Below are 16,675 nucleotides of genomic sequence, written 5' to 3'. Positions count from 1 at the left end.
TTCTTTTATTGTGTCACTGACAACTCTGAACTTGTAGTATTATGTAGTTAGAAACTGACTTTGAGATAAATAAACAAAAAACTGAAGAAAGTAACTCAACGATGTCTTCTTGTATAGACAGCAGAAATAATCAATTTGGGTTGTTGTTGTAGGGTTTAAGGAGCATCAGCGACTGACTATATTGATGCTTGTATATTTTCTGTAAACTGTGTGTGTTCTGAGGTCGATTTTCTACTTGCTGGATAAAAAATCAGTTTAGTAGAGAAAAGAACCATACTACCTCGCCTGAGACCGACTAACTCGGCCACGTTGTGAAAAAGCCCATAAAAATTCTTCCCCTCATCGGCAGGATTCGAACTCAGATGTTTTCCACCAGTGTGGAGAAGATGGTGATCCTACCAACTGTGCTACCCATGAGGGCTGTCAATTTGGAAGACAAAGTTGTACATACGTGGCTTGGAAGGATTTTGCTTCATCAGAAATATAGAATGAAATTTTAATACTATTTGTCTCCAATGAAAGGGTTCTTTTATCATTACCATTTCATGAACGGGAGGAACTTTCTACACCGTGGCTGAGTTAGTTAGTTTCGAGCGAGGCATGTGTCGTTTTTTTTTATCCAGAAAGACAGGAGAAGTGATTGTAAAATACACACATTGTACAAAAATGATGTACTGTTGAGTAAATCTTTAGCTAACTCCGCCTCCCATTTTGATACTAGAAATCATGAAAGATTCTGCTACGCATTTTCCTTTAAAAATGGTACTCAATTTTTATGGATTTTTGGTGGCTGATAGAGGATGCTTCTTCTTCTCTGTTTCGAAGTGCTGTAGAGATATATGGGAATTGCAACTGTCTGAAATACTCGTTTAACCATCTAATTGCAAATTTCGTGTTTCTTGGTGGCATTATAGATAAGATTTTGATAGTTTGGCAGAAAGAGCAATAGGATAGTTAGAAAATCGGATGGAGAGATTTTTATATTCAGTTGCATAGATAGAAAGAAAGATAAAATCTAGCAGATCGATAGTTTCAGGGAAGGAGGAGGAGGTAGAGAAGTAAGGAACACAGAATATGCAAATAATAGAGAAAGAGAGAGCGAAAGATAATGAAATGCTTCGTTTCCTCTGACAAACTCTGCAATAAACATTGTCGTCATATTTTGAATCCACTCCAGGACTGCCATGTTTAGTGAAATTGTCGATTACTTGGTTCAGGTCGTGCGCTGTATTGTAGTATAAAGAGGCCGAGAGCACGACACGTCGCCTCCAGTTACGGGCGTGTTTTGTCTCCAACATCCAGACGTTCAAGCTCGGATGGTTGGAATTTTGGTTTTATCTAATAAATCTTTGTTTGCGTTGTATCTGGGGGAGCGGAGAAAATGCTCATTCTTTTTACCAGGCAAATTCTTCCTCTTCGCTGATATTTCGGACGATGCTAAATTGCTTTGGTAAAACAAAACTCTTTCCACAACACTGTTTTTTTAGTGGAAATTTCAAATAAAATTGCTTTTCAAATACTTTTTCGCTTAGATGTTTTTATTTGTCCGAATTTAGGAGATCAAGCAAGTAGATTTAAAGAACGCATTTCTTCTTTGTAAAATTAGGTAAGAGTTCTGCATTGCTGACTCACGCCGACATGCAGAAAGAGCCAAAATGTCTTTATGGACTCCGTTCACTCTACTGCCACTTATTCTGTAACTTCAGTCTCGAATGGGAGAGAATTGAACAAAAGGAAATTATTTTTGATTAGCTTTACAGTGTGCTGGAATCAGCGGTTTAATTCTGATCAATTAAACATATTCGTATTACTGTTGCCAGTGCAGTGATATAATACATTATGTTGGTTAAAAATTCACCCCATCAGTCGCTAGGAAACGAAATATTAACACACAACTTGGTTGGTTGTTGTTGGGTTTTAGGAGCATCAGTGACTAAGGCCATGTTGTTCCGTGTATATTGTCTCTAAATTGAGCATGTTCTGAGGTCGATTTTCTGTTTGCTGGACGAACAACCCGAGTTTCCGAGAGGAAAAACCATGCTACTCTCGCCTGAGACCGACTAACTCAGCCACACTGTGAAATAGACCCATAAAAATTCCTCCCATCATTGATGGATTCGAACTCAGTTAACACACATACATAAATGCTTAAATACTTATACATAAAATCTAACACAGGCAATACATTAAGGTAACGTTTCAGGTATTTTATCGATACCCATCATCAGACCATTACGGTCTGATGATGGGTATCGCACCCCCTGAACTCTTGGCTAAGAGTATTCGATGAGGGTTGATTGGGATCTACTTACTACTCTTCTGAACGATCTCGTGTCTTCTCCCATCGGTTTTGTGTTCTATTTGAACGTTTCCATGCAAAAATCCCAGGAGATATTGAGAGAATATTACGAAAACTGATTTCATTCATGTTTACAACGATGGTAGAATCATTATGTTTGGTCTTTTAAGGTCTAAGAGGAACCCCATATATTGTTCTGTTTGATTTTGCAGCATAAAATACTATATCTTGAACTGTTTAATGAGCAATCAAACACCACCACATAAAATTTTCACTTGAAAAAGGCTAACACAAGCATCTCCGAAACGTTGATGCCTCTTGATATATTCCATTGATTGTCATAGCTGTCCGATAAAGTGGAGTATATCGTATGTCATTGTTCTCCTTGTGCCTGGAGGTGTTGCAAGAATCTGACAGACTACTCAAGATTCAGTCACCATTTACATTTCTTCTCCCACATCAGCGACTTGTACAAGAAACCAGTTCCGTTTTGCCACCAGCGCCAATGTTTACGCTGGAGACCGTCCAAGACAATAACAACATTAAGAAGCGGTAGGGACCATGAGAAAGCTCGCGACTACATTGTGGGGCATTAGCGTTGTAATGATGCATGGATAATGTCAAGTCCTCGGCAAACGACTGAAGTCGTTAAACGTTTTCTTTTGTTCGCCTATATTTTTTATTTTATTTTTTGGTTTTCGGACAAAGTAATAGAGTCTTTAAGATATATCTGAGTCTGCTCCTGTCATGGTAATTATGTGCTGAGTTAAGGAAGAACATTTTTTCTGTAGATAAAAATATGGAGTATTTTTTTATAATATTCTGAGTGCAGACCATTATGGTGTGAGCTAGCAATAGGGAAACGTATACAGGTTTCCTTTTTTTTTTATCTATTGGCAGTTGCTGCTCAAGGGAATTTTACTGAAGAAGAACCGCCTGCAGTGCCATCTGTCGGTAAGTAGATTTATTTTAATAGACTTAAGAGTTTTTTTGTTGACAAGTAAAGATCAGATTTTACTTTGCAAATACATCTATCGACTCATTTCTTTAATGGAACATCGGATTTTTCATTTCCATCTTTTTTTAATTTCACCATCAATGGATTGTTTTAGTTCAGTTTTATTTTTCTTTTATGCACTATGCTATAAAAAGTATTGGGACACCATAGGTATTCATATCGGTATATAAAAGCAGTTTTAATGTGGTGTCAATCTACTTTTATCCTTTAACGCAGCAGATGACCTTCGTAGCAAACTTTGCAAAATTTTACGGAAAGTTGAAGTGGAAATATCGTGTCATTCCTCAGATTGGAAATCTTTTAACGTAGTTTGGGAAGATTTCCTCCATAGTCCCTTTTGTACGCTGTTCTCGACTTCGTTCCAGAGATGTTCATTCAGGTTTTGATCGGTGTTCTCAGTCAGTCTTTTCTGTAGTAGCAAGTTGTTCTCTCTCTTCAGACAAGGCCATCATTGTGTTGAAACGTGTATGGCCCTTCACCCTGAAATTTCTTCAGCTCAGAAACTGCACAATTGTGTAGAATATCACGATAGGACAATCTATTCATTGTACCATCCACAGAAATTACTGGGCCAACGAAATACCATGAAAAAAACAAAAACAACCCCACATCATCACACTTCTGTAACCAAAATAAATCTCAATCGGGATGCTGCAGTCTACGGAATGTCACCAGACAAATTTCTTTCATCGAATTGAAACAGCGTCCACCGGAACTCATCAGAAGAATGCCCATTTCTGCGAGTACAGCACTATTATAATGCCGCTGCCTTTTATGATAATGGATTTATGCAACTTTTCCATGAAAGCCATCCTGATGAAATGCCATGTACTCTCTCTTTCTCCAGAACCTCGTGAGCGATTTTGTTGAAACTGCAGTGGAGATGTTGTTTTGCAAAACGTTGATTTTTATGAGGCTCTTTCGTCAAAAGACGCTGTAGTCCGCTTCATGGTAAGGCGTTCCGTGGCAGCATAGTCCGCACGATACACAATCGTCTGCCACTCCTTGGAATGCCTGGGTTCGATTCTTTTCAGCTACTGGAGAAATTTCTAAAGTCCTCCGTAGCTAGCCGATTTATGGTGTTGGAATCTCCTTTGAGTTATTTCTCGTTTTTCATCCGGCACAACATCCAAATCATACCGTGGACACACACAATACACTTATGGTTATGCGCGCGCACACTCTAGCCGTTATTACCAATATTTATTTATTTATATGTTTTCCTTTCGTTGTGTTCTCTGTGGCAGGACACGCAACGACTTAGGAGCAATATGGCCTAAGTTGCTGATGTGCTTAAAACCTTACAACAACAACCAACCAGTTAACTTTGCGACATAAGCATATTTGACACTATTAGGGCAATACACTCTACACAGTTCTCTGATGTTGAGGGCAGTAGAAAGAATGCAAGCAAGTTAATTTGTCTGCATTCTTTCCACTCTTGTTCTACTTAAAGCAGGGCAGGGGTTAAAAGATTCCTATTATTATTAACGATCGCATTGTATTAAATAGAAAGTATGTCAAGGACACCTCTGTGCAGTTGTTCTGTGGTCATTTTGTTTCATGTCCACGTGTAAATTTTTATACGAGGGGTGCTCAAATGGTTCGAAGAAATGGTTATATATAAAATGCATTAAAATTATAGAGCATGCTATTTGGATAGCTTAATTTCTTTTAAAATAAAATGAAAAAAATTGTATGTCAATGTCTTATGCAGTTTCTAAAATTAAAATTTTTATGTTGGTAGGTGGAAGTGAAAGAAGAATTAATATCTAACAAATCTATTGTTCATTAATCACAATTTTGACAAAAGAGGGCAGAAATGCTAAAGAAGTCCATGAAAGAATGACCACGGTGTTTGGGGAAGTATCACCAAGTTGTGCTACTGTTGCAAGTTGGTGGGCAGACTTCAAAAGAGGACGGAGTTGGTTGAAGATGATCAGCAGTCTGGTCGACCATCTGAAACATTCATTTCTAAAACAATTGCCATTGTTGAAGAAGAAATTTAGGAAACAGAAGAATTAAACTGTCTGAACTTGAAAAAGTACTTAACATATTTTCCCCTGGCAGCATTTTAACAGTAATATACGAACATTTGGGAATGTTCAACGTTTGTGCAAGACGTTTGTTGGTAACTCCGCCCTCTGATGTTTGTCACATGACAATGTGACAAACATCAGTGGGTGGAGTCATTAGAAAAGAATTTAAAATTATTTTTTTTCTAATCCGGATAGATTTTTCTAACTTTTGGTGACTGATGATGAAACTTGGCAACCTATTTTTATAATCCGGAATCCAAATTAGAAAACATGCGGTGGAGGCCCAAGGGATATCGAGCTCCGGAAAACTTTTAAACCCAGCCATCAGCTAGAAAAATGTTGGCCTCAATATTCTGGGACACAAATGGATTGTTGTTAACTGCGCCAAAAATCACAATAACATAACAGAAGGAATATGATGCCACATTTATGTCAGAGTTGAAAGTTGCAGTTTGAGAAAAAAGACGAAGGAAGTTGAGCCATTGGATTTTTCTTTTCCATGACACTGCACCCATAAAAAAAGCTCGGGTTGCACGGGCTAAAATTCACAAATGTGGATATTTGGGCAATTAATCTCCCCCCCCCTCCCTTTTACAGCCCAGATCTGTGGAAGCCTGGCTTGTTTGCCCAATCTGATGCATTTTTGAAGGATTAAACGCTTTGTAGATTAAATGCAATAAATGTATTTAACCTAAACTTTGCACAATCTCCGAAAAACAGTAATACCTCGTGAAAGATAAAACAGGCCAATCCTTTCTTAATTTTTAAAATTAAGTGGAAAATTGTACCTTTTGTAAACCTCTACAATGGAAGACTGCTTCTCACTAATCAGCATTGATAAATATGGAGAGTGTAATTATACTATTTATTGTATTTTGGGGCTTTTTGAAAAGGTGGTTGTAATTTGAAATTTTCTTTCTCTGGAACAGCGAAGAAACAGTGTCACAGGTCTGGGAGTCAAAAGTATATATATTTTTTTCAGAAACTGTCACCAGGATTTACGATACTGACCCTTCATGAACTTGCCATAAGTTAAAGTTTACCCCTGCATACAAGACTATTTAAATATCATTTGCTACTAAGACGTTGTTAACTTCTACTTTTAGCTTGAAGCCTCTCTTGCTTCTACTACTGATTTGATTCCACCACTTCTGCAGAAAGAATATTTCTCAATTTACTTCAGTTCTCACGGATCTCGTTACTTTTTTTTTTTCTCTCGGAATTGACTCCTGTTCCTCGCAATTTCAAAAAGAATTAGTTTGCATATTTTACTGTTATTCAGAAATGATAACAAATATGAACTTCTAAACTAAAAAATAAAAATGAATTCTGGTTTCTGCCCAAGAAAATTACCATTTCCAATTTGCGTTTTAGAACTTTTTACTCATGCTCCAGATCTGAACTTGATAACCGTCTACAATCGTTATCTCCAATGCATTTTATGGCAAAGCTGTAGATCTACGGTTGTATCTATTGTAGAACTTGGCTAAGCTGAGTGTCACAGACAATGGGTACAGTTAACCCATTGCGAGACTGGGTGTATTTCTCTCTTTGAAAATGATTTGCAATTTTTATTTTTCTGGAGTTAAATATTTTTCGTTTTGTTTACAATTTCAGAAAGACAAATAAACTGCTTAAATGGTTTGTTTTATTTGCATATTCACATAATATTTAACCATTCCAGTATTTTACGTTAAAATATACTGCCGGATCATGAATTTCAAGCATTTTCAGGAATATTCTAAGTTTGTGGAATGTAGTTCTTTATGTTGTTATTAATACTATTATTTTGTTGCATACTGTGTTGTACTAATATGATGTGTTCTGTGGTGTGGCCTGACTAATACAGGGGAGCAGTCCATAAGAAAGGAAACATTTGACTCTAAATAACAAAGCTATTTTAAATTTACATTTTAAGTAATGTTACCACAATAAAAAGCTTATACATAAACTTAAAAAGAAATAACAACATCTATTGAGCATGACCGCCATTTCAGTCTTTATAAAATTGCAGTCTTTGGAGCACACAGCAAAGTAAATTTCTCAGAAATGATCTCAAATTCTTTAAATATTAACTGCTGAAGCTCCAGCAGAGACTCTGCTTATTACTAAATACTTTATCCTTTAAAAATCCCATCCCCTCAAAGAGTAATCGCAGGGTGTTAAATCTGTGGAGTGTAGTGGCCATTCAATGGAACCTCGTCTTCCAATCCATCAACCTGGGAACATTTCGTCTAAGAATTCGAGATTTTTTAGAACTTCTTTCTATATCCTCTCTTACGGTTAAAATTGGCAGATATTTTTAAGATACAAAGTCGACCAGGTTTTGATAGTTGTGCACTATTCCCACTTCATCAAACTTCTTTACAGTTTGCTTTATGGTTTTTATTGTGGATGGTTTATATCTAAAAAACTTTGTTTTATTTTCATACTTTGCATGTCTCTGTGCAATTTCAATCCTCTCCTTCATTGTAAGACTCGTGGTGCTTTTCCTATTTAAAATTATTCTAAAACAATAAAAAAATTATAAATTAATTTTCAAATAACTTACACATATTTACATCAACAGTTATTTAAAATAGTTTTCTTATTTCTGGACCAACCCGTATATGCATTAAATACGTCAATTAATGCTTGTATGTGATACTTCCTTCTGATCGATTATTATTCTGTTGTCTTTGTTATAGTAGGGTTTTAGGAGCATCAGCAACTAAGGCCGTATTGCTCTGTATATACTGCCTCTAAATTGAGTGTGTTCTGTGGTCGATTTTCTATTTTTCTGGATCAAAAATCAGAGTTTCTGGGAGGTAAAAACCATGCTACTCTCTCCTGAGATCTACTAACTCAGTCACGTTGTGAAAAAGGCCCATAAAAATTCCTCACGTCATCGACTGAACTCGAACTCAGGTCTTTTCCATTCGGTATAGGGAGAGCGGCGATTCTACCAACTGTACAATTCACGAGGGCTTGTTATTACGTGAATTAATTGTATTCGATTAATATAATTATATATACTCTGTATTAATGCCCTCGTACGTAGCATAGTTAGTAGAATCGCCATATTTTCCCCATTGGGTTGGAAAAGACCTAAGTTCGGAATCCGGTCAATGACGCGGGGAATTTTTGTGAGTTTTTTTCACAAACTGGCTGAGTTAGTCGGTCTCAGGACAGAGGAGCATGATTTTTTCTCCTGGAAACTCGGGTTTTTCGTCCAGCAAACAGCAAATCCACTGCAGAATCATCAAATTTACAGACATATGAAAAATATGGCCTAAATCCCCCACGTCAATCAATCTGTATTAATTTAATATACGAGTATAATGTTAATATTATAATAATAATAACTAGTAATTGTCATTATAGCCCCAGTGATTTTTATTTCTAAATATGAGTCGCTATTCTGTTTTTATTATATTATTTGAACGTTAGTTATACTTGGTCACGTTTAAAATGCTAAGTGGAAATTTTCCTTACCAATTTAGGTTCTTCTTGACTGAGATGCATTGGCTAGTTGCTTTTCTTGTTCATGTGACATTTCCTGCTGTTTGATTCTCATTGTAATTGCATGTGGTATGATGGATGTGATTTGCATGTCTTTGCATTCAACTTTATTAATGATTTTATTATGCGTTTTATTTTTTATCCATCACCTTAGAAACAAAATGTCAGTGGATGGATATAAAGTACACTTGTTCGTTCTTATATATCTGTATATACATGTTTCATTATATGTGTTGCACGAATTAATAAATAAACCATTTCAAATTTCAGTCTAGAATGATGGAGGAAGAGAATAAAATGCATATTAAATTTCCACTGAATTAATAATATTAAATTACAGTTTTCCTTTACTCTGTTGCTCCTTTTTGTCCCCTGTCTTATGTACAGTTTAACTAACGTTCAGGAGCTGCCCTCAATAAGAAACCCACACACATAAAAATCCCCCTTCCTATTCATATTAAAATATTCTGCAAGCCTCTGCATACGGAAAACATTAGAAAAGAGTCTCTAAAAATACAGGGCCCACATAAATACATCATTAATAAACTTAATGACCAAATGGTCATTGTTTAATAAACCTAATGGCCATTCATTCCCAAATAAGATTGTTGGCCATTTATTAATTGGCCAATAACGTTTAGAGTTAAGAGTGAGCTACACAAGAAAGATGGAAAAAAGAGAAAGAAAGACAGCGAGCGAGATGGTGTATGGTAATGTGTGAGAAGGAGGTACTAGAAATCCATGAGCATTCTAGTTTGAAGTTTGCTGGAAACCTTTGGAGGAATAGATAAACACGCAGAGTTAGAAGGAGGTAACTGGAGAGTGGAAACACACTCAGGGAAAGAAAGGTGATTATGGACAAAAACTACACCCATTTCACGTTCCCTTTGTGGTAATGTCCTGACTTATGAATGGCTACTACGACAACGACAAAATAAATGACGGTGCTGACTTCAAACGACCCCATGTCGCGTCTGGCAGGCGAACTCGACTACTGATACACAGGCCATTTGACGGGAAACGTTTCCTGTCTTCCTCCAGTAGGTGGCATTGCGTGGAGCCAGGAAGGAAGTCCGGCCTCTACAAGTACACACGGACGCGAAACGTGATGTCATGGAAATTGCAGCGGCTGCCATACCACATCCTTCCTAAACTACGACATCTTACATGACAAGAAAGAAATTCAACTAACACATTTGATTTCGTGCCTCTGAGCGATTTCAGATACCGCACAGCCCTGGCGTGGCTGCTGGAATAAATTTTTGTTACGAATTGGAGTATCAGCTTTTGTTATGTGTGTTGCATATAGTTTGAAGTACTGTGCTCTTCAATGCCATTCTTCAGTAGGCTGTGTCCTGTGCAATAGGATGAAATTATTATGGTTCCTACTCCGCCTACCATATGACAGTGAATTAAGATTTCCTTGACTCTCTTACTCCTTTTTTAAAATAAAATTTCAGAACCCTAAGAGTTAAATTTCACATTCCACGAAACCGTTAGATTGATCTCTTTCAGAGGGAGTATTTACGGGCGGTTTTCCTCTGGAAAATTAAAATGAAATGTAAAATGTAGATTTTATTTAAAAATTAAAATTAATGAGATTTTTACATGAAGTGCATCCTTGTGGTATATCTCTACATTCAAGGTTCAGTTAATGATTGATTTTATTAACAATATTTCATATCTTCAATATCTACACCGTGATAGCCGTCGTTAATCTTAAGGCTCAGTCCAACCAGGTGGTCCCCTCTTACCACTAATTGATCTTTCGACTGCTACTTCATTGTTCCGTGATTTCCCATATAGCATCTTTCAATATGCGTTTTATCAGCGCAACTAAATCTTGTCTATTTGGTCACAAATATGCATCTAGTTGTATGATCGGGTGTGGGGGCATACTTGGCCGACAGACGATGTTATTTAATTGTTTCAGCGTGTGCAACCCAATTGGCACGAAGGTGGCGGTATGGAGCATCGTCATCATTTGGGCAGACACTCTACAACCTGTGCCAAGATCATTGGAATAACTATATACATTGCTTGCTCGTGGCAGTACAAAGAGATGTCAAAACTGAATCTACTGAGAGAAATAAAATCAATATCCAGCACTCCATGGCAGATTTCAGGGAACATAGCTTGAAAGGGATCCTCGGACCTTCAAGAAGACACCATAACCAAGACCAAATACAGCAGGACATACCCCAAGAATCAGCAAGAATTGCTCATAACCATCGTCAGCCGAACCAGCACTTTTAATTGGTGTTACTCAACAGTCTAAATTTAACCAACGGAGGAGACTCAGAATCACTACGGAAAGAATCAGTTAGACATCAGTAAGCCCTCTACAGTCCAGAAATTGAAAACAATTCACTACAATGATGAAAATAAATGTGATTCAATTAGAAAGCAACTGACTCAAAAATATAACATTTCTACGCAACACCGGGATATTTTCTCACGGTTAACACCTTGAAAGGTATAGAAATGCTGAAATGGGTTTTGGTGTAAGTTAGGGTACGAAATTCTCTAACTGTTCATTTTTGTTGTTACTTTCAACGAAAAGTTGCAAACAAACTTTTGGGGTCCTCGTGGATACCACAGTTTGTAGGATAGCCTTCCTCTCCACACCGGGTGGAAAAGACCTGAGTTCAAGTCCCATCATCGACAGGACTCGAACTTAGCACTTAGGCCTTTTTCACAACGTGGCTGAGTTAGTCGGTGTCAGGCGAGGGTAGCATGGTTTTTTCTCCCGGAAACTCGGGATTTTCGTCCAGAAAACAGAAAATTGACCACAGAACACACGCAATTTACAGACAATATGCACGGAACCTTAGTCGCTGATACTCCTAAAATCCTATTACAACAACAAACTTTTGAACTACGGTATTATCATTAGGCCGTACACTTATTCTCGAAAACCCATTGAAATAGCCAGTGAAATGCAAATGTAGCAACCATTGAAACCAACTTTGATTACATCAATCATAGAATACGTTCAGATCCAAACATCTCAGTGGAACAGTACTAAATCAAAACCGAAATCTCTGGTCTGCTGTTATAAAAATTTTCAAAGTATTTTCTATCAGCTTTCAGACCTTTAAAAATTCGTCGTGTTCTGAGGACTTTAACTTGTTCGTACGTAATCAACGAGACATGGCATGAAAGTGGAACAGCTGACTCTGAAATTATTTCTCCTAACTACTTCGTATTCAGGAGAGACAGAGGTTCCAGAAAGGACGGTGCGTCCCTGATTTGCAACAAAATTGTATCTCGTTCTACGGGTCTTTCATAAAACGAATTTACTGTCAGTCAACTAGAGCAAAACAAGCTGTCTTGCTGATCCTACTCGATCTTAAACCTCCAGTTAGTAATGTTCTCTCACTGATAAGCTCTCTTTTTAACTTCTTTGGACTCAGGGGACGTATCTATAGACTGGAGACGTGCAAATGGGACCCCAATTCACAAAGGAGGATCAAAGGCTGACACAAGTAATTATAGGCCTGTGAGTTTAACTTCTGTTCCAGGAAAATTAATGGAAGCACTGGTTAAAGAAGCACTGCAGGATCATCTAGACAAGACTTCAGTTATAGCTCGGACACAGCATGGTTTTGTTAAGGGAGAGTCTTGCCTGACCAATTTGATGGGATACTATGATGCAGTCACAAAAGAACTGGATGAAGGGAATAACTTTAATATTATATATTATATTTAGATCTTAGAAAAGCTTTTCATACTGTTGCACATGGAAGACTGCTGCACAAATTGGATCAGTGTGGCATTGGAGGCAAATTGCTGCTATGGATAAAGGGGTGGTTGAGGAGGAGAACACAGAGAGTGGTAATCAGAGGACACTGCTCATCGTGGACTAATGTTATTAGTGGAGTCCCTCAGGGTTCAGTGTTGGGTCCATTGTTGTTTTCTGTATTTATAAATGACATTGATGATGATATATCAAGCTTAATGTCCAAGTTTGCAGACGATACAAGGGTTGTTAAGGACACTACTGATGTTATGCTGCTGAAACAGGATCTGGAAAGGTTGAGCAGATGAGCTGAGAGGTGGCAAATGAAGTTTAACATTGACAAATGTAATGTACTACATATGGGAAACAGTAACCCCAGAGCAACGTATCAACTCTATGGTACTACACTGACAATGGTAGAGAATGAAAAGGACCTGGGGGTAACTGTGCAGGCAGATATGAAGTTCTCTGAGCAGTGCAGATGGGCTGCAAGAGTGGCTCATGGTGTCTTGTCAATGATATACTGGAATTTTTCTAGCAGGGATTCGGAGGTGATTATTCTCTTATATAAGGCAATGGTCAGGCCACACCTTGAGTACTGTATACAGGTCTGGAGGCCTCATTTCAAGAAGGATGTAGAGCTGCTGGAACGAGTACAGAGAAGGGCAACAGGATTAGTGAATGGAACAAAGGGTTGCTCTTACGAAGAAAGGCTTAAGTTTTGCAAATTACAGTGTCTGGAGACTAGGCACTGGCGAGGTGATCTGATAGAGGTGTATAAAGTCTTGAATGGTTTGAGCATGCTCAATGCCGATGGGATTCTTCCTCTTGCTCAGAATAATCACCTGAGAGGGTATAAATTCAAATTGAGGAAAGACAGATGTAGAATAGATGTGTGGAAATTTTCTTTTAGCCAGCGGGTAGTTTGTTGCTGGAACAGACTTTCATCCCTTGTTGTGGAAGTTGATAGCCTAAATAAATTTAAGGCTCAGCTGGACAGGTATTTCGAACGAGTGGAGGGGTGAAGTGGAAAGGTTTTTTTTTGTTTTTTTGGCTGATGCTGCATAAGCTTGCTTTGCTTTCTTGCATATATGCCTCTACTGATGCTAATTCTAATTCTAAAACGTCATGTAGGAATTAAGCCTCTCTGAGTGAATATCTTCCTCAATAATCGAGAAGAATCTCATCTTGAACTTCCATTTGTCTCAGAGGTACTCCAGAACAAAAAGGAAGAAGCATCTTCAAATCAACTCACAGAGCCTTGCCTTTGATATTATTGCACCCTAGGCAGAGATAACCAAGCACCTGGACAGGCGACTCACCTTTAGCAAAGCTAATAGGCAAGCAGCTAAGTATACACCGAGGAATATGAATTGGTCTGCATGCTGTGAACTAATGGACATTAAATACCTCACAGTGAAATTCTTCAACACAGTCAGCCTATGAAAAAGCATTGTATAAACCATAATTATAAAACCAAAAAAAAAAAAAAAATCCTATTAATAAAGTCTCAAAATAAGGATCTCCGAATTACCTTCAGAAGTAATTGCAGCTTTGGAAACATGTCTAAAATATTGTGATTCAGATTCTTAAACCGAGAATTCATCAACAGGAATTCTCCTCTCAGTTATGAAATCCGTACACAATGTATTTCAAAAACCAGATCGAAGTGGTACAAACGAGGCTCGCCTGGTGCCTAACTTCTCTCTCGGCCGATGCTTTACCAAAGGAAATATTATGACAGTTCAAACTGAAACATTTGGAAGCAAGGAGGTCAAATATGTATTTTACGAATTCCAGGCCATTTGAAACGAAGAAATGAAAACTGGATCTTGCCAGAAACAGCTTTATCAGCAGGACATCAACTGGTGTGAACAGCCTTGTACTTCATCTCCCTGTCTCTCTCTGCATTCAAAACAATAAAATAAATATATATATATATATATATATATATATATATAAAGTGAATAGCTTATTTAGAGTTACAGAGAAAGTCTGCATTTAGCAGCTTCGGATGCTGTAGGCTTTTTACATTGGCGACATGCATTTATTTCAAAATGATAGTTTAGTTTTTTATTATTATTATTATAGATACAATGAATTTCAGTGTACAGTTCCATAGAATATACTATACCTCTCTCTCCGGTATGTATCCTGCATCTATTTCTGAGATGTTATCCAAATAAAGCAACTCTCATTAACGTTGTGGCATACATGAGGACCACAAATTAACCATACGTCATATACATTACGATTAACGTATGATTAGTGAAAAGCATCATCACACATTTTATATTGTGAAGCAAATTACCACGCGTTGCCTCAGGTATACACTATGAATAAATAGACTATCCTTATGGGAAGAAGTATATTGCTATTTAGGGTAACGAAATGCATTACAAAAAATGTTAGATGCCAAAATGCGTGGATGTTCACACTCCGAATAAAATCCAAACGGTAAGTGCCCAAACAAGTAAAATGAAGATTTTTCTGTATGAAGTAAATTTTTAATTTGAAAAATTATTTAAAAAAAGCAACACGGTATTTAATTTAATATTTATAATATTAAATAATTTTCTCATCTAGATGAAGAATAATTTGAATACACTTTTTACTGACAGACTGTGTGCTTTATCCTTTGTGACCTTTTGTAATCTGTCTGTTCAGAATATCGACAACTCTTAACTTCAGAAGGCTCAAACTGTCTGCTGCATTCGGCCGAAACATTTTTGATATGGAAACTGCTATCATACCTCTTTGCAATACCTCTTTACGTTCCTTTTATACCTCTTTGCAATACCTCTTTACGTCCCTTTTATTCCCCTTTGTAATACCTCTTTACGTTCCTTTTATACCTGTTCATTACCTGTATATGGCTAGCAAAGTAGGCTGACTTCAAATGGGTGCCCGCAAGTTTAACCTTGATGATAGACTGTTATTTTTTATCCGGCCACAGTTTTCACGTTTAATTAAAAAACAGTTTGCATATGTTCGTTGCATTATAATCGTTGTAAAATCTAAAATATATTAGAAGTGAGATACGCCGTTACAACCAAGCTACATTACTCGGCATCTGTCAAAGAAATCATACATTTGATAATACTAAAAGCAAATCCAACATTCTGCAATAGCAGACGATAACTATTCAACAGACGATAACTATACACAAAATGGTTGTCATCTACAACAGCAGACGATAACTATTGTCATCTACAACAGCAGACGATAACTATTTTGCGTATTTGAATTGCGATCAATTTTCAGGTGGTTCCTTTGGTTATGTAAATTAATTACGAATTATCTAACACCTTATAAAAGATTCATGGCGATATTTCTCTTTCTTTCTAGTTCCTGCCCAGGGTAATTACACGGACGATGAATCGCCGGCAGCGCCCCCTATAGGTAAGCCAACAAAAATGTTTTCGAAAAGCAAGTGTATTCCTTCTCACAGTTTCGATAACCAGTTAACTCTAATCGCCTGTATTTTTCTCACGTGACATTACTCTTTTATCTTGTTTTGTAGTGAGCACAGCCATGAGTGAAGATGCCTTGTCTACGCAGTATGTTGGACTGGTCATCGGGGTTCTAGCTGGAGTTATATTGCTGCTGATCATCGTCATCTTCATCATCATTGCCCGTAACAAGCGCCGGAAACACACAACCCCTCACACCATGCTGAAACCGGTGGACAACAGGGTCACGATAAACATGAAGGTACGTGGAATTTCTTTTCTTAAAAGAAAAAAGCAACCAAAGGCAGATAACAATCTTCTCGAATTCTTTATTAAGAAAGCCATCAATATTACACTCCTATTACCACACACAATTAGTGGTTATACGATGAAATTTTTCGCGCTAATGAATTATCTCTTCTCGTCTTTTGTTATTCCACTTTGATGCGAGCTTAATAAAAAAAAAAAAGAGAACCCTCTTTTAGAAATATGTTAGTAAAACTTTCACATAATGGAGAACGTCAAAACAATTACTGTTGAAGCTTTCGAAGAGGAATTTAAGAAACAGGCATGATTACAATTTTAATAGAGCCAAACGATGTTTTTTTGAATACCAGTAATTGT

General features: G+C 37.2%; 1 protein-coding gene across 5 annotated transcripts in view; it reads left to right on the top strand.

Annotated features, from left to right (window-relative positions):
• The window catches only part of Ddr (discoidin domain-containing receptor 2), a 496,805-nt gene that overhangs the window by 469,135 nt on the left and 10,995 nt on the right, over positions 1 to 16,675 (top strand). For all 5 annotated transcript variants that reach the window (XM_090369236.1, XM_090369238.1, XM_090369235.1 and 2 more), the window contains 3 exons: positions 3,200 to 3,253; positions 15,948 to 16,001; positions 16,123 to 16,313. In XM_090369236.1, the coding sequence (XP_090225362.1) occupies positions 3,200 to 3,253; positions 15,948 to 16,001; positions 16,123 to 16,313 (299 nt within the window). The remainder of the gene's footprint in view (positions 1 to 3,199; positions 3,254 to 15,947; positions 16,002 to 16,122; positions 16,314 to 16,675) is intronic.

Source organism: Mastigoproctus giganteus, chromosome 3 (genome assembly GCF_048544385.1).
Source record: "Mastigoproctus giganteus isolate SK-2022 chromosome 3, ASM4854438v1, whole genome shotgun sequence".
Lineage (NCBI taxonomy): Eukaryota > Metazoa > Arthropoda > Arachnida > Uropygi > Thelyphonidae > Mastigoproctus > Mastigoproctus giganteus.
This window is presented reverse-complemented; position numbering and strand designations above follow the sequence as displayed.